General features: G+C 38.0%; 1 protein-coding gene across 1 annotated transcript; it reads left to right on the top strand.

The window, feature by feature from the left end:
• The first annotated feature begins 495 nt into the window (after positions 1-495).
• LOC119525543 (olfactory receptor 7A10-like) lies at positions 496-1,434 on the top strand. Its single transcript, XM_037824320.1, has one exon. The coding sequence runs from the start codon at positions 496-498 to the stop codon at positions 1,432-1,434; it is 939 nt and encodes a 312-aa protein (XP_037680248.1).
• The last annotated feature ends 24,582 nt before the right edge of the window (positions 1,435-26,016 follow it).

Genomic DNA, 26,016 nt, shown 5'->3' with positions numbered 1-26,016 from the left:
TATCACTGTATACATCCATTGATGTTTGCTTCTCAAACTATAATCTGTATATTAATCACCTGGCAACTTGTTAAAATGCAAATATGGATTCAGGATGTCCTGTGATCCTGCATTTCTAACAAGCTTTCAGATGATGCTGATGCTGGTTGTCTATGGAGTACACTTTAAGGTACAGGATATAGGTGATTCTATCTCAGAGAAATTGTATAATGAATGCTGACTTTAAAGGGTGGATTATGATTAGGAACTAGTTTGCTAACTGTGGTGGGGCAGAAAGAGAATGGCTGCTTTTTAAATCAGCTGAAATTCTTCAGTTATATTGAACATTATCCATTGACAAAGTAAAGGACTTTATTAATTTTATTTGTAAAATATAATATTTAAATTTGTTTATATTATGTGAAAAACATAATAAACAATAACACTGTTGGATGATGACAATGCTTATTTGTAAAGTATAATACTTGTATATTTCCTGACAGTCACACCAGCTACATGGAACCAGAAAATCAAACACAGGTTTCAGAATTTTTCCTCCTTGGACTCTCAAACAAGACAGAGCTGCAGCCCTTCCTCTTTGGACTGTTTTTGTCCATGTATATGGTCATCTTAACTGGAAATCTGCTCATCATCTTGGCCACAATCTCTGACTCTCACCTTCACACTCCCATGTACTTCTTCCTTGCTAACTTTTCCTCTTATGACATCTGTTTTACTTCTACCATCATCCCAAAGATGCTGGTGAACATCTACACCCAGGACAAGACAATCACCTATGAGGGGTGCCTCTCTCAAATTTATTTTTTCATACTTTTTGCAGAGTTGGACATTTTTCTCCTTTCTATAATGGCCTATGACCGTTTTGTGGCTATCTGTCACCCTCTGCACTACAGGATCATCATGAACCCCCAGCTTTGCAGCTTGCTGGTGTTGGCATCCTGGATCATGAGTGTTCTGGACTCTCTGCTACGTGATTTATTGGTGTTGCAATTGTCTTTCTGTACTAACTTGGAGATTCCCCACTTCTTCTGTGAAATCAATCAGGTGATACAACTTGCCTGTTCTGACACACTCCTTAATAACATAGAGATGTATTTTGCCACTGGGCTGATGGGAATTATTCCCCTCATTGGCATCCTCTTCTCTTATTCTCAGATAGTTTCCTCCACGTTGAGAATTTCTTCAGGAAGGGGGAAGTGTAAGGTGTTTTCCACATGTGGGTCTCACCTCTCAGTTGTTTCCTTGTTCTATGGTTCAGGTCTTGGGGTCTACCTCAGTTCTGCTTCCACCCAAACATCCAGGGCCAAGGCAATAGCATCAGTGATGTACACTGTGATCACACCCATGCTGAACCCCTTTATCTACAGTTTGAGGAACAAGGAGATTAAGGAGGCAATGAAAAATCTTTTTGGTATCATCACTTTCAATGGGTAACAGGATCATTTGCTTTGTGGCTGGACAGGGATCCATGAGTAGTCAGAACAGGATTGCATCCAGAAATCCTGATATTTGTGATGTATCTTAATATTTTTCCTTAGTCTATAGACATTAAATCAATTATTTCTACATGTTTTATGTATTTCCTAACACCTTTTAAAGACTTTATTTCATATTCCTACTCTTCACGGCTCCAATCAATTCTAACATTCTGGGTTTTTCCTTTTTTAAAAGTAATTTCTACCTTTGGAACAGCAGTAATTTGGGAGTACCCATGTATTTCAAGAGGTATGGTTATTTTTTAAAGCAAACTGTCTTGAAATTTATTTTCTTTTCTGTGGAAGAACTGTGATTAGCATAAAAGTCCTACAGAAATAATAAATATTTGGAACAGAAGTTTTTGCTCATGATTACATTTTTATTAGAATGTTGAGGTCTACTTTATTGCCTTGAATCTGCCTTCCTTTTCTGTATCACTAGCTTCACCTCAGTTTCATGATAATTTAGACTTTAAATCCTTTCTTATTTTATATGTGAACTGAGAGGTTTAGTCCCCTTTCTGAGAGATTTTCTCTTGTTTAAAAGTGCCTAGTATGACAATAAATTATGTTATTTTTTCACTCAATCTACTCAAATATATATTTTGGCTGGAGTCAGTTGAAACTGTCATTCAGATCCCAGGCTTTCTGTTTCAGTTTTCTAAAGCTGACAAAATGCAATATACCAGAAATGGACTGGCTTTTAACATTGGGAATTTATTAGCTTAAAATTAAAATTCTAAGGCCATGAAAATGTCCAAATTAAGACATCAGCAGGAGGATACCTTCCCTGAAGAAAGGCTGTTAGCATCTGTTACACCTCTGTCACATGGGAAGGCACATGGCTTGTGGCTGCTGGTCCTTCTTTCTTGGGTTTCATTGCTTTCAGTTTCTAGTTCCAATAGATTCCTCTCTGTTCTGTGTGTCCTCTCATAGGTTTTCTGGGGCTTTTCTCTCTCTGAGCCCTCTGGTTTTTCTGTCCTTTTTCTTCCCATAAAGGACTCCAGTAAAAGGATTAAGGCTCACCTTGAATGGGCTTGGTCACATCTAAATTGAAATAACCTAACCAAAAGATCCCACACACAATAGATCTGTACCTACAGGAATGGATTAAAAGAACATGATGTTTTCTGGGGTACAAAAGAGCTCCAAACTACCCCACCCCACCATCTGGAACCACAAAAACATGTTCTTTCCATATGCAAACTGCATTCATTCCATCAAAATATCACAAAGGCTTAAATCATCTCAGTAACAGTATTAAGTACAAAGTCTCATCAAAATCAGTTACAGGCATGGTCTGTACTAAGGCAAAATTGTCCTCCATCTCTGAATCTGTGAAACTTAGAGCAAGTTATCTGCTTATAATATACAAAGGAGGGACAGACATAGGATAAATATTCTCATTTTAATAGGGATAAATTGGAAGGAAAACAGGAGTCAGGGGTCCCAAACAGTTCTGAAAACCTTTGGTGCATACTTCATTAGATTTCTGTGTCTGAAAAACATCTATGGAATGATGTTTTTCTCTACAGGGCTTGAGAGAGTGGCAGTCCTACCCTATCCAAGGGCTTATGCAGTGGCTCTGCCCTCTCCAAACATTGGGGAGATGGCCATGCTCTTGGTTCTGCCCTCTTGAAGAATCATGGCAGCAGCTAGACTCTCTGCCTTCTCTGGGGCACAGGACAAACCCTCTCCAAAGAGTTTTGTGGTGGCCAGGGAATGTGCTCCACCCTCTCTGAAGCCTGGGTTGCCAGCACTCTTCCTAAACAATGGGGCAAAAGACTCACCCTCTGCTAACTGCTGGAAAAACTCATCCTTTCCACATGCATGGGTGAGTTCACTCTTCCAGCCTGAGGCTTCTTTATACCAGACCTCAGCTTCCATGATTCTGCTTTTGAAATCATTTTCCCTCCATTTTGTTCCTTTTCTGTCCCTTTTAGTTCAGACTGGCAGTGGTTCTGTTTATACAGATCTTGCATGCAGCACACAGAATCCCAGCTGTCTGACAAAAGACTTTCCACAATTCCTTTCTGGAGAGCTGCATTTCCAATCCTGACTTGTACTGAAATGACTGGCATTATACTCTGGGGACTTTTTCTGAAAGCTCAGAATTTTTCAAACTAACAATTTCTGGTTTCTTTGTACCCAAAATTTCAGTTCTCAGCTTATCCCATTCTTCTTGAATTTTACTATAAACTGCAAGGAGAAGCCAGGCTGCACTTTCCAAATTTAGTTTCGAAAATTCCTCAGCCAAATATCCAAGCTTGTCACTTTCAAATTTTTCCTTCCATCTGACACCAGGACTCAATTTTGCCAAATTCTGTGCCACTTTAAAACAAGGGTCACCTTTCTTCCTGTTTTCAATTAAACATTCATCATTCCTGTCTAAGATCTCATCAGAAGTACATTTTAGAGTCCATATCTCTACCTACAGTCTCTTCAAGACAATCTAGGCCTTTTCTATTAAGTGTCTCACAATTCTTCCAGAAGCTTCCTCCTTATTCATTTACAAAACCATTCCAGCATTTTTGGTATTTGAAAATCACAGCAGAGCCTCATTCTCCTGGTACCAATATCTGTTTCCATTTCCTAAAGCTGCTGACATTAAATATACCAGAAACGGACTGACTTTTAACAATGGGGATTTATTAGCTTACAAGTTATAATTCTAAGGCTGTGAAAATTTCCAAATCAAGGCATCAACAGGAGCATATCTTCCCCGTAAAATGGTTGCTGACATCTGGTACACCTCTGGCACATAGGAAAGCATATAGTCAGTATCTGCTAGTCCTTCTCTCCTGGTTTCATTGCTTTCAACTTGTAGTTCCGATGGCTTCCTCTCAGAGTTCTCTGTGTTCTCTTTTTTTTCTTAAATTCATTTTATTGAGATATATTCACATACCATGCACTCAGACGAAACAAATCATACATTTGATTGTTCACAGTACCATGACATAGTTGTGCATTTATCCCCAAAATCAATCCCTGACACCTTCATTACCACACACTCAAAAATAACAAGAACAATAATTAAAATGAAAAAGGACAATTAAGGTAAAAAAGACAACTGAGTGCCTTTGTTTGTGTGTTTGTTTCCTTCCCCCATTTTTCTATTCATCCATCCATAAACTAGACATAGGGGAGTGTGATCCATATTGCTTTCCCAATCACATTGTCACTCCTCATAAAATTCATGGGTTTCGGGTTGTAGTTTGATAGTTTCAGGTATCTACCACCAGCTACCTCAATTCATTAGAACCTAAAAAGGGTTGTCTATATTGTGCGTAAGAGTGCCCACCAGAGTGACCTCTCGGCTCCTTTTGGAATCTTTCTGCCACTGAAGCTTATTTCATTTCCTTTCACATCCCCCTTTTGGTCAAGTAGATGTTCTCCATCCCATGATGTTGGGTCTACATTCCTCCCCGGGAGTCATATTCCACGTTGCCAGGGAGATTCACTCCCCTGGGTGTCTGATCCCACGTAGGGGGGAGGGCAGTGATTTCACCTTTCAAGTTGGCTTAGCTAGAGAGAGAGGGCCACATCTGAGCAACAAAGAGGCATTCAGGAGGAGACTCTTAGGCACAAATACAGGGAGGCCTAGCCTCTCCTTTGCAGCAACCGTCTTCCCAAGGGTAAAACCTACGGTAGAGGGCTCAACCCATCAAACCACCAGTCCCCTATGTCTGTGAACACATTAGCAACCATCAAGGTGGGCAGCTCGGTACCCCTGCATTCTCCACCTCAAGGGGGGTCTGCATATTATTTTTCCTTGTTTTTTTATTTTTAATTAACTCTTTTTTAAAAAGATCAACTGTATAAAGAATAAAAAAATCAACAAATTCAAAAAAAAACATACACTAAAGGAAATTTCAAACAGACCATAACAAGGGAGTAAGAAAAAGACAACTAACCTAAGATAACTACTTTACTTCCAACATGTTCCTACTCTACCCCAAGAAAGTAACCTAATATAGCAACATTTCTGTGAACTTGTTCCTACTATACCCATCAGAAATTAGCAGACCATAGTCATTCCTGGACATTCCCAGAACATTAAATTTACCCACAATAGCTCATCTGTTCTTATTGGATTATTGTTCCCCCTTCCTTAATTGCTCTCCATCACTAGTTCCCCTACATTCTACATTATAAACCATTTGTTTTACATTTTTCAATGTTCACATTAGTGGTAGCACATAATATTTCTCTTTTTGTGCCTGGCTTATTTCACTCAGCATTATGTCCTTAAAGTCCATCCAAGTTGTCATATGTTTCACATCGTTCCTTCTTACTGCTGTGTAGTATTCCATTGTATGTATATACATTTTATTTATCCACTCATCTGTTGAAGGACATTTGGGTTGTTTCCATCTCTTGGCAATTGTGAATAATGGTGCTATGAATATTGGCATGCAGGTATCTGTTCATGTCACTGCTTTCCTATCTTCCGGGTATACACCGAGAAGTGCAAACGCTGGATCGAATGGTAACCCTATATCTAGTTTCCTAAGGAACTGCCAGACCGACTTCCAGAGTGGCTGAACCATTATACAGTCCCACCAACAATGAATAAGAGTTCCAATTTCTCCACATCCCCTCCAGCATTTGTAGTTTCCTGTTTGTTTAATGACAGCCATTCTAATTGGTGTGAGATGGTATCTCAGTGTGGTCTTAATTTGCATCTCTCTAATAGCTAGTGAAGCTGAACATTTTTTCATGTGTTTCTTGGCCATTTGTATTTCCTCTTCAGAGAACTGTCTTTTCATATCTTTTGTTCATTTTATAATTGGGCTGTCTGAACTATCATCATTGAGTTGCAGGATTTCTTTGTATATGTAAGATATCAGTCTTTTGTCAGATACATGGTTTCCAAAAATTTTTTCACATTGAGTTGTCTGCCTGTTTACCTTTTTGACAAATTCCTTTGAGGTACAGAAACTTCTAAGCTTGAGGAGTTCCCATTTATCTATTTTTTCTTTTGCTGCTTGTGCTTTGGGTGTAAAGTCTGGGAAGTATCTGCCTAATACAAGGTCTTGAAGATGTTTCCCTACATTATCTTCTAGGAGTTTTATGGTACTGTCTTTCATATTGAGATCTTTGATCAATTTTTAGTTAATTTTTGTGTAGGGTGTTGACGTAGGGGTCCTCTTTCATTCTTTTGGATACGAATATCCAGCTCTCCCAGCCCCATTTGTTGAAAAGACCTTTATGACTCAGTTCAGTGACTTTGGGGGCCTTATCAAAGATCAGTCGGCCATAGATCTGGGGGTCTACCTCTGAATTCTCAATTTGATTCCATTGATCAATATGTCTATCTTTGTGCCAGTACCATGCTGTTTTGGCAACTGTGGCTTTATAATAAGCTTCAAAGTCAGGGAGTGTAAGTCCTTCCACTTTGTTTTTCTTTTTCAGAGTGTCTTTAGCAATTCGAGGCATCTTCCCTGTCCAAATAAATTTGATTATCAGTTTTTCCCAGTCTGCAAAGTAGGTTGTTGGAATTTTGATTGGGATTGCATTGAATTTGTAGATGAGTTGGGGTAAAATTGACATCTTAATGACATTTAGCCTTCCTATACATGAACATGGAATATTTTTCCATCTTTTAAGGTCCCTTCTATTTCTTTTAGTAGAGTTATGTAGTTTTCTTTGTATAGGTCTTTTACGTCTTTGGTTAAGTTTATTCCTAGGTACTTGATTTTTTTAGTTGCTATTGAAAATGGTATCTTTTTGTTGAGCGTCTCTTCAATTTGTTCATTTCTAGCATGTAGAAACATTACTGACTTATGTGCATTAATCTTGTATCCTGCTACATTGCTAAATTTGTTTATTAACTCTAGTAGCTGTATCATCAATTTCTCAGGGTTTTCCAGATGTAAGATCATATGATCTGCAAACAATGACAGTTTTACTTCTTCCTTTCCAATTTGGATGCCTTTTATTTCTTTGTCTTGCCAGATTGCCCTCGCTAGCACTTCCAGCACAATGTTGAATAACAGTGGTGATATTGGGCATCCTTGTCTTGTTCCTGATCTTAGAGAGAAGGCTTTCAGTCTCTCACCATTGAGTACTATGCTGGCTTGGGTTTTTCATATATGCTCTTTATCATATTGAGGAAGTTTCCTTCAATTCGTACCTTTTGAACTGTTTTTATCAAAAAGGGATGTTGGATTTTGTCGAATGCTTTTTCAGCATCTATTGAGATGATCATTTGATTTTTCTCTTTTGATTTGTTAATGTGTTGTAATACATTGATTTTCTTATGTTGAACCATCCTTGCATGCCTGGAATGAACCCCACTTGGTTGCGGTGTATGATTTTTTTGTGTCTTTGGATTTGATTTGCAAGTATTTTGTTGAGAATTTTTGCGTCTATATTCATTATGGAGATTGCCCTGTAGTTTTCCTTTTTAGTAGCATCTTTGCCTGGTTTTGGTATTAGATTGATGTTAGCTTCATAAAATGAGTTAGGTAGTGTTCCATTTTCTTCGATGTTTTGAAGGAGTTTAAGTAAGATTGGTGTCAGTTCTTTTTGGGAAGTTTGGTAGAATTCAGCTGTGAAGCCATCTGGCCCTGGGCATTTATTAGTGGGAAGCTTTTCGATGACTGATTGGATCTCTTTGCTTGTGATTGGTTGGTTGAGGTCTTCTATTTCTTCTCTGGTCAGTCTAGGTTGTTCATATGTTTCCAGGAAATTGTCCATTTCCTCTACATTATCCAGTTTGTTGGCATACAGTTCATAATATCCTCTTATAATTCTTTTAATTTCTTCAGGATCAACAGTAATACCTTTTTCATTCATTATTTTGTTTATATGAGTCTTCTGTCTTTTTGATTTTGTCAGTCTGGGTAAGGACTTGTCAATCTTGTTGATCTTCTCAAAGAACCAACTCTATTGTTTTTTTGTTCTCTATGTCATTTATTTCTGCTTTAATCCTTGCTATTTCTTTTCTTCTACTTGGTTTAGGATTGGTTTGCTCTTCATTTTCTAGCTTCTTCAGTTGATCCATTAGTTCTTTGATTTTGGCTCTTTCTTCCTTTTTAACATATGCATTTAGTGCTATAAATTTCCCCCTCAGTACTGCTTTTGCTGCATCCCATAGGTTTTGGTATGTTGTGTTCTCATTTTCTTTCATCTCTATGTATTTAGCAATTTCTCGTGCTATTTCTTCTTTAACCTACTGATTGTTTAGAAGTGTGTTGTTTTACCTCTAATTATTTTTGACTTTTTAAGTCTCTGATGGTTATTGATTTCTAGTTGTATTCCATTGTGGTCAGAGAATGTGCTTTGAATAATTTCATTTTTTTTTAGAATTATTGAGGCTTGTTTTATGTCCCAGCATATGATCTATTCTGCAGAAAGTTCCATGATCAGTAGAGAAGAATGTTTGGGATGGTTGTTTGGGATGTAATATTCTATATATTTCTGTTAAATCCAATTCATTTATCAGATTGTTTAGGTTTTCAATTTCCTTATTGGTCTTCTGTCTTGTTGGTCTATCTATAGGAAAGTGATATGTTGAAATCTCCCACAATTATTATGGAAACATCAATTTCTTCCTTTAGTTTTGCCAGTGTTTCTCTCATGTATTTTGTGGCACCTTGATTGGGTGCATAAACATTTATGATTGTCGTTTCTTCCTGTTGAATTGCCCCTTTTATTAGTATGTAGTGGCCTTCTTTGTCTCTCAAAACATCCTTGCATTTAAAGTCTATTTTATCTGAGTCCTGCCACAGTTTGTCTCTGCTGCTGACCCACAAGTCATTGGTATTGGCATATGGCCCCTGAGATTTGTGAGTGGGTCCCTCTTCCAGGCTGTGCACCCCCAGGTCCTCTGTTGAGGGATGACTGTGCTATGTCACAGGTGAGTGCTGCCCCCCCAGGGCAGTTCTGGGCTGCAGGGCTGTGTAGGGAGGCTCCCAGTCTGCTGAAAGGATGGCTGAATGAGGCATGTTAATTCACACTGCTCCACCTTCCCAGCTCTGGGACAACCAGCTGAGGGTGCAGGGAAGGCTAATGTCCATGCCTGATTTTGTGGTGTGTGTGTGTGTTATTGGAAGCACTTCCCATCACATTGGTTTGTCTGGGGCAGCTCTGGGCTCTGGGGCTGGTGACAGACAGGAGTGTTCCCTGTCCACTGGGATGATGGCTGTGGGAAGACACCCCCCTTTTCTTGGGAAGTTGTGGTGTTTAGTGAATTTTCTTAGCCACTGGACTTATTGCCTTGTGTCTCAGAGCCCTCTTAGTTCTGTTCTTATCTTTACTTGCCCAAATTGCAAGTCTTTGAGGCTTTCTGTATTGTGCTTCTTAGAGTAATTCTTTTACAAAAAGAAAAAGATAAAAAAAAGGGAAAGGCCCTCCTTGCAAGTCTAATGGGTTATTGAAATGTTAAGAGAGAAGGCAATTAGGGCCATTAAGGAAGGGTTCAGGGGGCAGAGAAACTGGGTTTTCTTCTGGATTTGCATATGAGCCTGACTGTGCCTGAGCTCTGCCCTTCCTCTTTCTATGTTCACCAGAACTCCAAAAAGCCTCCACTTTTATTTTTGGGTTTTTCTTGCTGTTTTTGCTATCCCTATTTCCTTTCCACTGGGCTGGCTGCTCCCGGATTCTCCAGTGTCTGATCTCAGTCTATCTATGAATGGAGTTTGGATCAGTAGAATGAGTTTCTGATAAGAGCCACAAATGCAGTTCTCCCTTCTCATTCTCAGTGCTGATGGCCCCTCCTCCCATGGGACTGAGGCTGGCAGGGAGGAGAATGGGTCCCCTGGACATGAAAACTTGCAGATTTCACTTAACTCAGCAGTTCCACGTGTTCATGAGTGTTGTATGAAGTATGCCAAAGTCAAATTGCTCTGTGGTGTCTGGTCCACACAGTTCCTGGCTTTCTACCTACTGCCCTGGAGGAGTAACTAAAATGTACACCTCACCACTCTGCCGTCTTGCCCTGCCTCCCTCTGTGTGTTCTCTTTTAGCTTCTCTGGGGATTTTCTGTCTCTGAACCCTCTGGCTTTTTTTCATTTATCTTCTCATAAAGGGCTCCAGTAAAAGGATTAAGACCCACCTTGAATGGGCTGGGTCACATCTAAATTGAAAGAACCTAACCAAAAGGTCCCTAACCAAAAGGTTTAATTCATTACTCTGCACCCAGAGTAATGAGTTAAAATAACATGACATTTTCTAGGGCACATAACAACTTCAAACTACCATACCCTTGGATCTGAATTTTCTAAACAATAGCCTCAAAATGTGCTGGACCATGTTCTCCCACCTTTTTGGAGGAAAGATCTATCTTTCATCAACCTGTTACCTGATGCCCTGAGAAGTTACTTGTAGCTCTGTCAGTGCCACTTCTGCTGCTGTGGGCAGTTGAAATGGAGGCTGCCAGCTGCTTTCTGTCCTGGGTGGGATGAATCTGCAACACTCCTGGGAGCTGGAATCTAGCAGTACATATTCACTAATTAAAAGCCACAGGTAGAGCCTGGACTTGCTCCCTGCTTTCCTTGGGGAGGAGCTGTCCTTCAGCATACTGATCCCCACCACCCTGAGTGATTACTGTGTCTCTCAACCTGTCCCACTTCTTCCCCTGCTGGGAGCTGAGTTGAAATAGAATCTGCTGACTACTTTCTGTACTGAGTCAGCTGTAAATTTAACTGCCCAGAGTTGGCATCTGGCAGTCTAAATTCACTAATCAGAAGCCACAGTCATTGCCTGACCAGGTCCTCTGCCCTGTTTCTGGGAAAGGGAGCTTCCATTTCCAGTCAAGTTGTGGCTCCCAAGGCAGCCAACCTTTCCAATTGGGGGTGGGTGGCTGACTCCACAGTGTGGAGAGATCTACTTACAGATGTTCACCTCAGTTTATCACTCTCTTCCTTCTGCTTTTCCATTGGATGGTGTACATTGCTCATCTGGTCTGCAGAGCCACTCCCCCCCCCCCCAATGAGTTATTTCAGAGTGTTTCTGGCTGTTTACTAGTTTCTCTGGGGGACAAATTGAATCCTAGAACTCTCTATTCCACCATCTTGGAAAAAATATTATCCTCACTTTGATCCAGGCTAACCATTTCCCAAACTGAGTTTGGTTATGAATATTCCTTCTTATAAACCCTGCAGTTACTCTCCACTGATTTCAGAATTATTTGTTAGTCCTGGCTTAATTGGAACATAATATCTCTTTGGGGTGATGGAAAAGTTCTGGTTATGATAGCACAACATCATGAATGTAATTAACACTGCTGAATTGAATAATTTAAAGTGGTTAAAATGGGAAATTTTATGTTGTATTATTTTACCACAATAAAAATTAAAACAAAAAGAAACATAAGTGTACAACACAAAGAGTGAATCCTAATATAAACTATGAACTCTACCTAATTGTATAGCTATAATAATTTTGTTTCATTAATTTTAACAAGGTAATAACACTAATGCAAAATGTTAATAAGAGGGAAAACTGTGTAAGTGAGGGGTGGGTATATGGGAACTCTGTACTTTCTAAATGATTTTTAAGTGAAACTAAAATTGCGGTAAGAAATTATATATATACATATATATACATAGTAATTTGTTATCTGGTTGATGCTTATGAGTAAGGCTCATTTTTCAATTTTCATTCCCTGCCCTTCATTGTTCATCAGACAAAAAGCAACATTTATAATTTCCTTAGCACACTTTTTAGTTTAAATACACTCCCACATTTATTCTCATCCTTCTGCCTCTTCCTGGGGTGTTATGCACCCTTTTCCATATGGAAGAACTACAATTCTTCCTTCAAGGCTCAGTAAAATTATCAGTTTGTCTGTAAGACCTTTACTAATCTTTCCAGGAAGACTATTTTTCAGGTCCACTTCACCATAAATACACTGTCACTGCAGGATGTCACATTTATTTGTTTCCATTTCTCTTTCCCCATTTACATGGTGAGAGGCTTGAGAGAAGAACTATGCCTTAATTTTTTTCTTCATCCCAGAACACAGTTTAGTGCCAATCATACAATATTGTTTAATAAATATTTGTTAAGCAAATGAGAAAAAAATGGTTGAGTGAAGTCAAACCAACGTTGTTAAATATGGGGAATAAGGAGAAAAAGTGAAAGAAGAGGAAGTGCTGCTGAGTGAAGGAGGCCTCATGAGCATGAGCCAGCACAAGAGGAGACAGAGTGGAGAAAGAAGGTATTTTAGTGTACTCAGAATCTATCTCCAGAATCAGCTGTGTTGCAATGGGACATTCTGCAATATTAGAGATTAGACCTAAAGAAAGATCATCTCTCCTGGGAGGAAGGGATCCAATGGGAGAAGAGATGCAATGGCGTGTCAAAGCAGTCTCCCAAGGGTAAAGAGTGGCACCAGTTTACATTCTGTTTTTCTCTTATAGCCCCACGAACTAAATCTCTCAGGAAGTAGAGAGACAAAATATTACCTCATTAACAAGGCTAATTGGAATTTAACCCCCTAAAATCAGTGAAACTCTAAATGCTTCCCCTAACCCTTCTGATGTCTGCTTTACTGTTCTCAGATTATGAAAAAACACAATTGTGCCTCAGGGGCCTCACATGTGGTTCTGTGTTCCTGCCCTTCCTGGGGGAAGAGCTTCCAACTTCACCCATCATCCAGGAAGTAAATTAAGTCAGTGAATCCAGAACCTTTCCTGATATTATCTAAGTGAGCCAAAGCAACCTCACAGGTGGCAAATGAATCTTAGAGGGATTGAAACATAGAGTATCCAAAAATTCACTGATTAATATTATAGAAAATGCTGGACTTTCATATTGATAATTTTATTAATTATTTGGGTAACTATGAAATTTATATTATTATTCTTATTTTGTGAAAAAAGAATATGGGAATTACAACCATGATATTTCTTGTCCAAGACATCTGCTTTGGTTCCTAATTAATAGAAGTTTGTTTCCTCAAATTTCTGGATGTTAGCTGAAATCAAGATGCTGGTAGGACCATTCTTCCTCTGAAGTCTGAAGAGTTCTGCTTATGGCTTGTAGGCTATACATGGTGTTTTTTGACATGTGTCATAACTCATTCTGTACCTCTATCTTATGGACATCTTTTGTCTCTATGTCTCTCTATCACCAAATTTCCTCTTATAAGGAGAAAGTGATATTGGATTAGGACACACCTTAATCTATTTGGCTTCATTTTAACAAATAACATCTTCAAATACCTTGTTTACAAATATGATCACATTCATGGGTTAGGACTTGAACATATCTTTTGGGGTACACAGTGCAACTCATAATATCATGTAATGAAGATGGAAGTCAATCTCAGAGCTCACTGTTTCCAATGCTTTTGCATTTCACTAATATTTTTTCTTTTTTAAAGAAGTTTATTTTTAAACAGCCTTAGATTTACAGAAAAAATGTGAAGATAGTACAGAGGGTTCCCAAACACCCCTCTCCAGTCTTCCAGATGATTAACTTCTCCCATCCATGATACTCTCTTATGTATAGTCCTTATTTCTCTTTAGTCTCCCCTTATGACAGATTCTCAGACTTTCCTTATTTTTTGCTTTATTTTTTAAAGTGTCCCTCATTTGGGATACATCTGATGTTTTCCTCATGATTAGATTAGGAATATGGGGTCTTGGGGAAGAAAAAAACAGAGGTAGTGTGCCATTTTTATCACATAGTATCAGAGGTGAATGTTATCAGCATGACTTATCATTGTTGAAGTTGACTGAGAATACTTTTTTCAGATAGTGTTTGCCAGTTTTCCCCACTGAAAAGTTAGTCTGTTACACATTCCATATTGTACTTGTGGTAGGGAATTTACTATGTGAAGTCTATACTTCAGGAATAGGGAGATACACTCCATCTCCTTGAAAGTGGAATATCTGTGTAAGTTATTGGAATTCTTCATGGGATTTTTTACTTTTCATTCATTTACTTAATTATTCAATCTTTTAAATAAGCATGAAGGCATACATTGTGTTATGATCAAACACTACGTTACTTCACTGCCCAAATTGTTTCAGTCTTGGCCATTAGGTGTAATCCTTTGATATAACACCATCATTGTGTTTATCACTACATTTTCACATCTTGTACTGAAACATGCTCAAGGATCCTCTTGTATATTACCTACCACAGTACTAGAATCAATTTTTTCCTACAAAGATTCCTGGTTCCTTTTATAGGGGAATGTTGTTACATATGTCTTAGCACTAGATATGCACCTTGCAGTAAGGTCCTAAGAAGGTGTTGTTTAGCCTCCATATGTTTGTGAATTTTTTGACCTTCTGCCTTTTATTTATTTCCAAGTTCATTCCATTGTGGTCTGAGAAAGTGTTTTGTATAATATCAATATTTTTAAATTTGTTGAGACTTGCTTTGTGACCCAACATGTGGTCTATCCTAGAGAATGTTCCATGAGCACTTGAGAAAAAAGAGTATCCTGCTGTTGTTGGATGTAGTGTTCTATAAATTTCTGTCAAGTCTAGTTCATTTATCACACAATTCAACATCTCTGTTTCTTTAGTGATCCTCTGTCTAGATGTTCTATCTATTGATGAGAGTGGTGTATTGAAGTCTCCAACTATTATTGTAGAGGTATCTCTTTCTCCTTTCAGTGATCGCAGTGTTTGCCTCATGAATTTTGGGGCATTCTGGTTGGGTGCATAAATACTTATGATTGTTATGTTTTCTTCATGGATTGACCCTTTTATTAATATATAGTGTCCTTCTTTGTCTCTTTTAATTGTTTTGCTTTTGAAGTCTAACTTGTCTGATATTAATATAGCTACTCCCTCTTTTTTTCTGGTTGTTGTTTGCATGAAATATCTTTTTCCAACCTTTCACTTTCAGTCTATTTTTGTCCTTGTGTCTAAAGTGAGTTTCCTGTAGACAGCATGTAGATGGGTCTTGTTTTATAATCCATTTTGCCAGTCTGTGTCTTTTTATTAGGGAGTTTAATCCATTTATGTTTAGTGTTATTACTGTAAGGGCAGTACTTTCTACTACCATTTTGTTTTTTGGAATTTATACATCATATCTTATTTTTTCCTCTCCTTTTACCTTTCCTGATAATCTTCATTTCTGCACTCTTCTCCAACTCTCTCTCTTCTGTCTTTTCCTATCAGCCTGTAGCACTCCCTTTAGTATTTCTGGTAGTGCTGGTCTCTTATTTACAAACTCTCTCAGTGTCTGTTTGTCTGAAAATGTTTTAATCTCTCCCTCATTTTTGAAGGAAAGTTTTGCTGGATATAGAATTCTTGGTTGGCAGTTTTTCTCTTTGAGTATCTTAAATGTATCATGCCACTGTCTTCTTGCCTCCATGGTTTCTGCAGAGAAATCTGTACATAGTCTTATCGACCTTCTCTTGTATGTGATGCATCACTTTTCTCTTGCTGCTTTCAGAATTCTGTCTTTGTCTTTGGCATTAGACAATCTGATCAATAAGTGTCTTGGAGTAGATCTATTGGGATCTATTCTGTTTGGGGTATGCAGTATTTCTTGAATCTCTAATTTTCTGTCTTTCATAAGAGTTGGGAAATTTTTGGTGAATATTTTTTCCATTATTCTTTCTGCCCCTTTTCCCCTCTCTTCTCATTCTGGGATACCCATAACACGTATATTTGTGCGTTTCATGTTGTCACTCAGCTCCTAAGACCCTGCTCATATTTTTCCATTTTTTCCACCATCTGTTCTTCTGTGTGTATGAATTTGAATGACCTGTCTTCCAGTTCACTGATCCTTTCTTCTACCTGTTCAAATCTACTGCTGTGTCCCTCCATTGTGTTTTTCATTTCCTCCATTGTGGCCTTCATTCCCATGAGTTCTGCCATTTGTTTTTTTAAGTTTATGAATTCTTCTTTATGGTCATCCAGTGTCTTCTTTATATCCTTCAGCTCTTTTGCTATATCTTCCTTCATTTCATTGAATTTATTTAGCATTAGTTGCCTCAACTCCTGTATCTCAGCTGAGCTATTAGTCTGTTCCTTTGGCTGGTCCATGTTTTCATGTTTCCTGGTATGGCTTGTTATCTTAAGTTGTCTAGGCATCTGATTTTCTTGATTAGTTTATTTTGGAGCTTGTTTTCTATCTTTTACCTAGTGGTTTTCTTGTTGGTTGGCTTTGTTCTGTGGCCTCGGTTATTCAGTTCAACTTATTCTAGACCTCTAACTTAGGTTCTATTTAGTTGATAAGAGTTTTTCCCCTCTTGTTTTTTCTGTTTCTTGCTCTGCCTCTATGTAACCTTTTTGTGAGTGGGTCTCCTCAGATATGGTCGACCCTAGTCAGAATTTCCCAGTCTAGTGAGGCCCAGGTCTCATTGGGAGGGTATGGAGTTTTCCTAAGAATGAGACCCTCCTATGAGGCCTTTAGAATTGGTGCTTTTCCTCTCCTGTCCAGCAGATGGCGCTTGCCAGCCCGCAGCTCCCCCACCAGTGTAAGGAGGTATGGAGACTTTACTTCTCCTGGTGACTCTGATACTGTTTGGGGCGTGGCTGACTGAAGCTGGAATCTGAATTCCAGCCCCTGGGGTCTGAGTTCCCAAAAGGAGGACTGCCAGTTGAGATGGACCTCCCTCCACTCTCCCAATCCTCAGAATTCCAGTTGTCTCTCAGGGGCACTATTCCCTTGTCTCCTCTTCTCTTTGGGGCCTCTCCAGGTAGATTCCTTGGTCAGGCTGAGTTGCCAGCTAAAGATGGGGGTGGAGAGCTTCAGTAGTGAATAGGGAACTCAAAGACACTGTGGGTACTCTGTCTCCCCCCAAGCCTAGCCTAGTCCCTCAACCTGGGCTTTCCGATAGAAAATAACCACATATATTACTTTTAGATTAAAAAAAAATAGAAAAGAAAAACAAGAAAAAGAAAAAAGAAAAAAAAGTCTCTTTTAAAAGTCTTTCCCCAGCCTGGAAGTTTTGTCAGTGTCAGAACAGGGCATTTAAAGATATGCTTTGGGCTATTGTCTGATAATTACTCTCCAACTGCTTCAGTTCCACCCCTGCCAGGGGCTATTGAAATGCAAAAAGATAAGGGATCAGTGAGAAGCCATAAGGGACAAAATGTAGGGGAAAAAATGGCTTTTTTGGAGTCTGGGAATGGATGCCCGCTTTTAGGTGCCCCCACTTCTCGGAGCCCAGCCCTTCTTTAGCACCCCAGCTCCCAAAATTAGTTAATTAATTTGTTAATTAACTCTGCAGTTGAGGCTGGGTTGAGCCTCCCTTCTTGCCCTCAGCAGATTGCTGTTTTTCATTTTTTTCCCCCCTTTCAGGGAGCCAGCAGCAAGACAGTTTGTGAGGTCTGGGTGGGGAGGGGCGCCAGACCCCTGGTCCGGGGAACTTACAATGTTCACTGCGATCTCAGCTTTTCCTCCAATTCCAAACTTGTGTCCAATGTGTGACTGGTTACTGGAGACCCCGAAAACACTGTTTCATATAGTTCTTGGGTAATTGCCAGCTGCTCTAAGGGAGAGACGAAATTGTACACCTCACCACTCCGCCATCTTCACAATCTTGCAATACGGTCCTTTAGGCCCTCTCATCTGACAGAACAAAGATATATATGTGTCTAGTCTAACCTGTGTACATACATATGTCTATAAATTTATATGTGTAGCAGTATGTATATATATATGTATGCATATATATGTATATTTATATATTCATGAGAGATAATGGTATTTTTATTTCTTATAATATCTTTATTTATTAGAGAAGCTGTGGGTTCACAGAACAATCATGCATAAAATACAGGATTATAATATCATATAATGTCTTTAATTGGTTTTGTTAATAGGATAATGATGGACTAACAGAATGAGTTGGAAATTGTACCCCATGCTTCTATTTTCAGGAAGATATTGAAGAGAGTTGACATTATTTCTTCCTTAAATGTTTGGTAGGATTCACTATCATTTAATTAGTTTTTTAAAATGACCCTCATATATTAAAACATTTAAAATTACCTTCATATAATAAAACTTTTCCTAAACTCACTGTAGCTTGGTGCCAAAGTTTTGAACACTCAATTAAAATTACAAAATAATAAAATTAAGGTAAATGGAAAAACACAGTAAGCATTAAATAAAAACACTTTAATGCCACTCAAGTCACACACCTACAGTAATGCAGAAAGGTCTCAAAAAGTTTACAAAATGAAGTTATGGAGATTTCCCAACATGGATATGCTCACTGCTGAGTGTGGCATCAAAGTACTATGTAAGTTACTTGAAAGAATGTTGTTCCTCAAGATTTTGTATTCCAGTGCTTCCTGGGAATTCAATCCTTGGAAGATTCAGGCTCAGAGGTAGCCGGGGAGGGGGGCAAGGCAATATTTTGATAGTCATATAAGTAGTCTAATTTTCACCATCTTCTTAACTGTGTTTTGGGTACACAGACAGAACTAAGTTGTATTTCTGATTTCTATGATGACGTTCAAAATGATATGAAGAGTAGGTACACTTTCTCTTTGGTTTGAATGAAAGTTTAACATGTAAGATCCTGGGCAGGAAATGCTAGTGTTATATCTATAAGGTTTTATTTGATGAAGACCTGCCTAGAAAACTAAGGTAAAACAGAGGATTAGTCATTCTCTATCTCATATTCACTAAAATAGGAAAGGAGGCAGGGTAGACAATTTTAAATCAAAGTTTTTCAGTTTTCACTTAATTAAATGATCAACAACCAAACCGATTTATGACAAAATGACCATAAACTATCTCTGGAGTCCAGAAGAACTTAAAATCAAATTTTAAGGGAAAAAATAGATTTGAGGGTGGGGCAAAATGGCAGAGTGGTGAGGTGTGGACCTTAGTTACTCCTCTAGGGCAATGGTAAATAGCCAGGAACTGTATAGAACAGCAGTTTTGGGGACTTTGATGACTGCACATTCATTGTACATCAGTATGGAATGGGCGGAATGGTTATGTTCACAGAGAAAATCTGTAGGTTTCCCTGAACAGGGGGTTGGTGCCCATTCCCCACAGGCACAGCTGCCTTGTAGCTGGTTTTCCGAGAGGGTAAAAGAACCAGTCTGTGCTGGGAGAAAGGAGGGGGGCTCATCCAGGCCCCAATTGTATAATTAACTAATTTGGATGGCTGAATGCTCAAAGCACAGATAAACCAAGAGCAGGCATGAAAGGAACCAGGAGGATACAGTCCAGCAGAGAGGAGGCAGGGCTAACAACAACAGAAAAATAAACAGAAACTTTTGGAGTTGGAGGTGTTCAGAATATGGGAAATGGGCTGGGTACCAAGAAAAGGGGACACATAGAAACAGGTATGAACTCCAGCTCTTGTTTGCAAACACAAGGTGCTTGGTTCCAGCTCTGGAAAGTATTTATCTTTTCTTTTCTTTCTTTTCTGACTCTTTAGCTTTTTTTTTTTTTTACTTTTCAATAACCCATCAGAGCTGCCCAAACACTCAGGCTTCAGCACTGCTCAGGGCAAGGGCCAAATTAAAGTTATCTCAGGGTAAATAGGCAGATGAAAAAGATAATACACTAAAGGGCGTGTCTTTAAACAGTCTATACTGGGACTACAAAACTTGGGAGCTAGGGAAAGGACTTGAAAAGGGATTAAAAAAACTTTTCTAAGTAGTTCATTACAGAAAGCCTCAGATATTTGTAACTGACAGCCAGACCCAGGCAAGGGTGGAGCTAAGATAGGTCTGAGAGACAAAGCAATATGTCTAGTGGGGGAGATAATTCCCTAAGTTACATAACTTCTGCAAGACAAGGGGGCAGGGCCCAGCTCAAGTGGAGGCCCTTCTTAAGAGAACTCAGACCCCAGAACAGGATAACCAGAAAAGCTTGAAACAGCCATCCCTCTGGCAGAAACAGGGGCTCAGGGGCTACTGAGAATTAAAGGGACCACACTTTTCACACTATTGGGGAGCTTCAGACTGACAAGAACCATGTTGGACAGGATAGGAAAAGCACAGAGCCTAGAGGCTTCACAGGAGGGTCTGACAAACTGTGGGGTCTCATTCTTAGGGAAATGTCATATGAATTACACCCTCCTCCTGGGGCTTGGCCTGTCTGAACTGGGAAAAACTGAATTAGGTTGATCATATCTGGGAAGAGCCTCTCACCAAAAGGTTACATAAAGGAAGGTCAACAACCAGAAAAACAAGAGCTGAAAAACTCTGAGCAACTAAACAGAACAAGACACCCACCCTACAGGAAATACTAAAGGGAGCACTACAGAGTGATAGAAGACAGGAGTGCATGGTTTGGAACACAATTTTGGGAAATGGTAGCACAACAATTTTGAAAGAAAGTGATTTCAGATGGAAGTGAGGAAGTACAAGAAGGAATGAATGGACCACACTAGAAAGAGTAAATGTATGCGTAAATATAAATGACTACCTACTATTTCAAGCAACAACAATCACAATGTCTTATGGGATTTCTAATATATTTAAAAGAAAAAATATATGACAACAGTGGCATAAAAGATTGGAAGAGATAAATGTAGTTAAATTGTTGTAAGCTGTTGAGACTTTTCAGAATAAGTTAAAAGCACTAATTTAAGACAGTATATAGTGAGTTTCAGATGTTCTTTGTAATTTCTTTTGTAACCACTGAGAGATTACTTCTAAAATGTAGGACAATGGCTAACATGGAATATAAAAGTTAATAATAAAAAAATATTGATTGATACCTGAAAAAAAATCCGCAGAGCTGTACAATACAAAGAGTGGACACTAATGTAAACTATGGACTTTAATAATAATACATAAATATTGGTTCACCAGTTGTAACATATGTACTACAATAGGGTGACGTGAGGTCATTTAGGTGGGCATTCTTATGCACTATATAGATAACCCATTTTAGGTTTTAATGCATTAAAATTGCTAGAAGTAAATACTTGAAACTATCAAACTGCAACCCAGTAGCCTTGACCCTTGAAGATGATTGTATAGCAATGTAGCTTACAGTGTGACAGTGTGATTTGGAAAGCCTTGGGGATCACACTCTCTTTATCTAGTGTGTGGATGGATGAGTAGAAAAAATAGGGACAAATCTAAATGAAAAATAGGGTAGGAGAGGGGATGATTTCGGTGTTCTTTTTACTTTTATTTTTTATTCTTATTTTTACTTTTTCTGGTATAAGGAAGATGTTCAAAAAATAGATTGGGGTGACAAATGCACAATGAATGCTACTGTGAATAGTTGATTGTACACCATGGATGATTGTACAATATCTCAATAAAACTGAATTTATAAAAACATAGACTTGCAGAATGGATTAAAGAACAAGGACCCATGTATATGCTGTCTACAAGAAACTCCTTTAGACACAAGGGCAAAATAGTTTGAAAGTGAGTTTGGAAAAAGATAATTCATACAAATAACAACCAGAAAAAAGCAGGAGTAGCTATATTAATATCAGACTAATTAGACTTCAGATGTAAAACAAAAGAGACAAAGAAGGACACTATATATTAATAAAAGGGAAAATTCATCAAGAAGACAGAGCAATCATAAGTATTTATGTACCAAGCCAGAGAGCCCCAAAATACATGAAGCAAAAACTAACAACACCAATGGGACAAGTAGATACCTCTACAATAAAAGTTGGAGACTTCAATACACCACCCTCATCAAAGGATAGAACATATACAGAGGATCAATAAAGAAACAGTTATGTTGAATTGCATGATAAATGAACTAGACTTGACACATTTATAGAATGCTACATCCCACAATAGCAGGATACACATTTTTCTCAAGTTCTCATGGTAACTTTCTAGGATAGAACACATTTGGGTAACAAAGCAAGTCTCAACATTTTAAAGATATTGATATTATACAAAACACTTTCTTGGATCATAATGGAATGAAGCTGGAAATTAATATGTGAGAAGTCAGAAAATTCACAAATATATGGAAGTTTAACAACACACTCTTAAATAACCAGTGGGTAAATGAAGAAATTACAAGAGAAATTAATAAATATCTTGAGGCAAATGACAATGAAAACACACCATATCAAAACCTAAGGGATGCAGCAAAGGCATTGCTTAGAGGGAAATTTATTGACCTAAACACTATATTAAAAGAGAAGAAAGAGAAAAAAAATGTGGAATTAACCATGCACCTGGAGGAACAAGAGAAAGAACAGCAAACTAACCCTAGAGCAAACAGAAGGAAAGAAATAAAAAAGATTAGAGGAGAAATAAATGAAAATGAGAACAGGAAAACAATAGACAGAATCAACAAAACCAGAATTTGGTGCATTGAGAAAATCAGGAAAACTACGCTAACAAAAAGAGAGAGTGGATTCAAACAAATAATATCAGAAATGGGAAGGGGGAAATAACTACTTACCCCATAGAAATAAAGGAGATAATGAGATGATGTTACAAGCAAGTACATGCTAATAAACTAGATAACTTAGATGAAATGGACCACTTCCTAGAAAAGCATGAATAAACATTGACTCAAGAAGAAATTGATGACTTCAACAAGCCAATAACAAGTAAAGAGATTGAGTCAGTCATAAAAAGCTCCCAAAAAAGAAAACCTCAGGACCGGATGGCTTCACATATGAACTCTACCAAGCATTCAAGAAAGAATTAGTACCAATCCTTCTCAAACTCCTCAAAAAAACCTGAAAAGAAATGAAAGCCACCTAACTTATTCTATGAAGCCAAAATCACCCTAATAGCAAAATCAGACAAAAACACTGCAGAAAAAGAAAATTATAGACTAATCTCATTAATGAACATAGATGAAAAATCCTCAGCAAAATACTAGCAATTCAAACCCATCAGCACATTTAAAGAATTATATACCATGACCAAATGGAATTTATTCTAGGTGTGTAAGGCTGGTTCAACACAAGAAAATCAATTAATACCCCACACCAATAAATCAAAGTGGAAAGCCACATGATAATCTCAATTGATGCAGAAAAGGTTTTTCACAAAATTTAACATCATTTGTTGAGGAAAACACTCAAAAGGATAGTAATATAAGGAAATTTCTCAATACGATAAATGCAATATTTGAAAAACACACAGTTAATATCATACTCAACAGGGAAAGTCTGAAAGCTTTCTGAGATCAGGAACAAGACAGGGATGCCCACTGTGCCAGTTTGGATGTATTATGTCCTACAAAATGCCATGTTCTTTGATGCAATCTTCTGGGGGCTGATGTATTAGTGTTGATTAGATTGTAATTCCTTGATTGAGTGTTTCTGTGGAGATATGACTCAATCAACTGTGAGAAAAATCCCTGATAGGATAATTTCCATGGAGGTGTGGCCCTGTCCATGCAGCAGGGGACTTGATTAGTTTACTAGAGCACTATATAAGCTCAGATAGAAGGAGTGAGCTTGCTACATCCAAGAGAGACACTTTGAAGAATGCAAAGGAGATGAGATAAGTGCTGCAGCTTACAGAGACATTGCTCTGGAGAAGCTAAGAGAAGACAAATGCCCCAAAAGCAATTAAGAGTGATATTTTTGAGTAACTGCAGCCTAGAGAGGAACATCCTGGGAGAAAGCCATTTTGAAACTAGAACCCTGGAGCAGATGCCAGCCACATGCCTTCCCAGCTAACAGGTTTTCTAGACACCATTGGCCATCCTTCAGGGAAGGTATCCCTTACTTTGGACACTTTATGGCCTTAAGACTGTAACTTTGTAACCAAATAAGCCCCCTTTATAAAAGCCAATCCATTTCTGGCATTTTGCTTAACAGCAGCATTAGCAAACTGGAACACCCACTTTCACAATTTTTATTCAACATTGTGCTGGAGGTACTAGCTAGAACAATTAGGCAATAAAAAGAAATAAAATGTATCCCAATTGGAAAGGGAAAGTTAAACTTTCACTGTTTGCAGAAGATATGACCCTATATGTAGAAAATTCCAAGAAATCTACAGCAAAACAGCTAGAACTAATAAAAGAATATAACTAAGTGGGAGGAAACAAGATCAACACGCAAAAGTCAGTAGTGTTCTTATACACAAATAATGAGCAACATGAAGAGGAAATCAAGAAAAAAATCCATTTACAATAGGAACCCAAATATACAAGTATTTAGAAATAAACTTAAACAAGCTCACAAAAACCTATACATAGAAAACTACAAGAAACTGTTAAATCATACATCACCTAAGAAAATGGAAAAGCATACCATGTTCATCGATTAGAAGACTAAATATAGTTAAGATGTCAATTCTACCTAAACTGATTTATAGATTCAATGCAATCTCAATTAAAATTCCAGCAACATATTTTGAAGAAAGAGAAAAATAAATAACCAAATTTATTTGATATGGCAGTGTTCACTGAATAACCAAAAATGCCTTAAGAAAGAGGAATGAGGTGGGAGGTCGCACCCACCTCATGAGTTTAAAGCATCTACAAAACTACAGTGGTTGAAACAGCATGGTACTGGCATAAAGATAGATACACTGACCAATGGAACTGAATTGACTATTCAGAAATAGATCCTCATTTGTCAAAAAAGTGAAGAGGCAGCCAACTCAATGAGAAAAAAATATTTGGAAACCATGTATCTGACAAAAGACTGATATTTTGCATATATAAAGAAATCCTACAACTCAATGACAACAGTACAAACAGCCCAATTATAAAATGGGCAAAAGATATGAAAAGGCATTTCACTGAAGAGGAAATACAAATGGCTATAAAACAGAAGAAAAATGTTCATCTTCATTAGCTATTAGGGAGATGTAAATTAAGATACCATCTCACACCAATTAGAATGGCTGCCATTAAACAAACAGGAAACTACAAATGCTGGAGGGGATGTGGAGAAATTGGAACTCGTATTCATTGTTGGTGGGAATGTATAATGGTACAGCCACTCTGGAGGAAAGTCTGGCAGCTCCTTAGAAAACTAGATATCAAGTTACCCTTTGATCCAGCAATTTCACTTCTTGGTTTACATCCAGAAGATCTGAAAGCAGTGACACAAACAGATATTTGCACACCAATGCTCACAGTGGCATTATTTACAGTTACCAAGAAATGGAAACAATCCAAATGTCCTTCAACAAATGAGTGGATAAACAAAGTGAGGTATATACACACAATGGAATATACACAGCAGTAAGAAAGAATGAGGTCATGAAACATATGTCAACATGAATGAACCTTAAAGACATAATGCTGAGTTAAATAAGCCAGATACAAAAGAGATATTGTATGTAACCACTAATGTGAATTCTGTGAAAAATGTAAGATATTTTATATTGTAGGATGTAGGGGATATAGAGATAGCAACTAGTGAAGGAGGGATGATAATCTAATAAGAACAGATAAACTATTGAGGTTAATCTCAATGTTATGGGAATGTTCAGGAAGGATTATGGTTTACAAATTTTCTTGGGCATGGAAGGGACATGTTGGAAACAATGTAGTCACTTTAGGTTATTTGTTTTTCTTATTCCTTTGTTTTGTTAGGGTTTGTTAATTTTCCTGGGGTATGTTAGGGACATGTTGGAAGCAGTGCAGTTATTTTAGGTCATTTGTTTTTCTTATTCCTTTGTCTATCTTGTTTAAATTTTTTTCTTTTTTTTAATTTTTTTTGATAAAGTAAAAAAAG

The sequence above is a fragment of the Choloepus didactylus genome (assembly GCF_015220235.1).
Source record: "Choloepus didactylus isolate mChoDid1 chromosome 25 unlocalized genomic scaffold, mChoDid1.pri SUPER_25_unloc2, whole genome shotgun sequence".
Lineage (NCBI taxonomy): Eukaryota > Metazoa > Chordata > Mammalia > Pilosa > Megalonychidae > Choloepus > Choloepus didactylus.
Note: the sequence above shows the minus strand (reverse complement) of the source record. Positions and strands in the feature narration are given on the sequence as shown.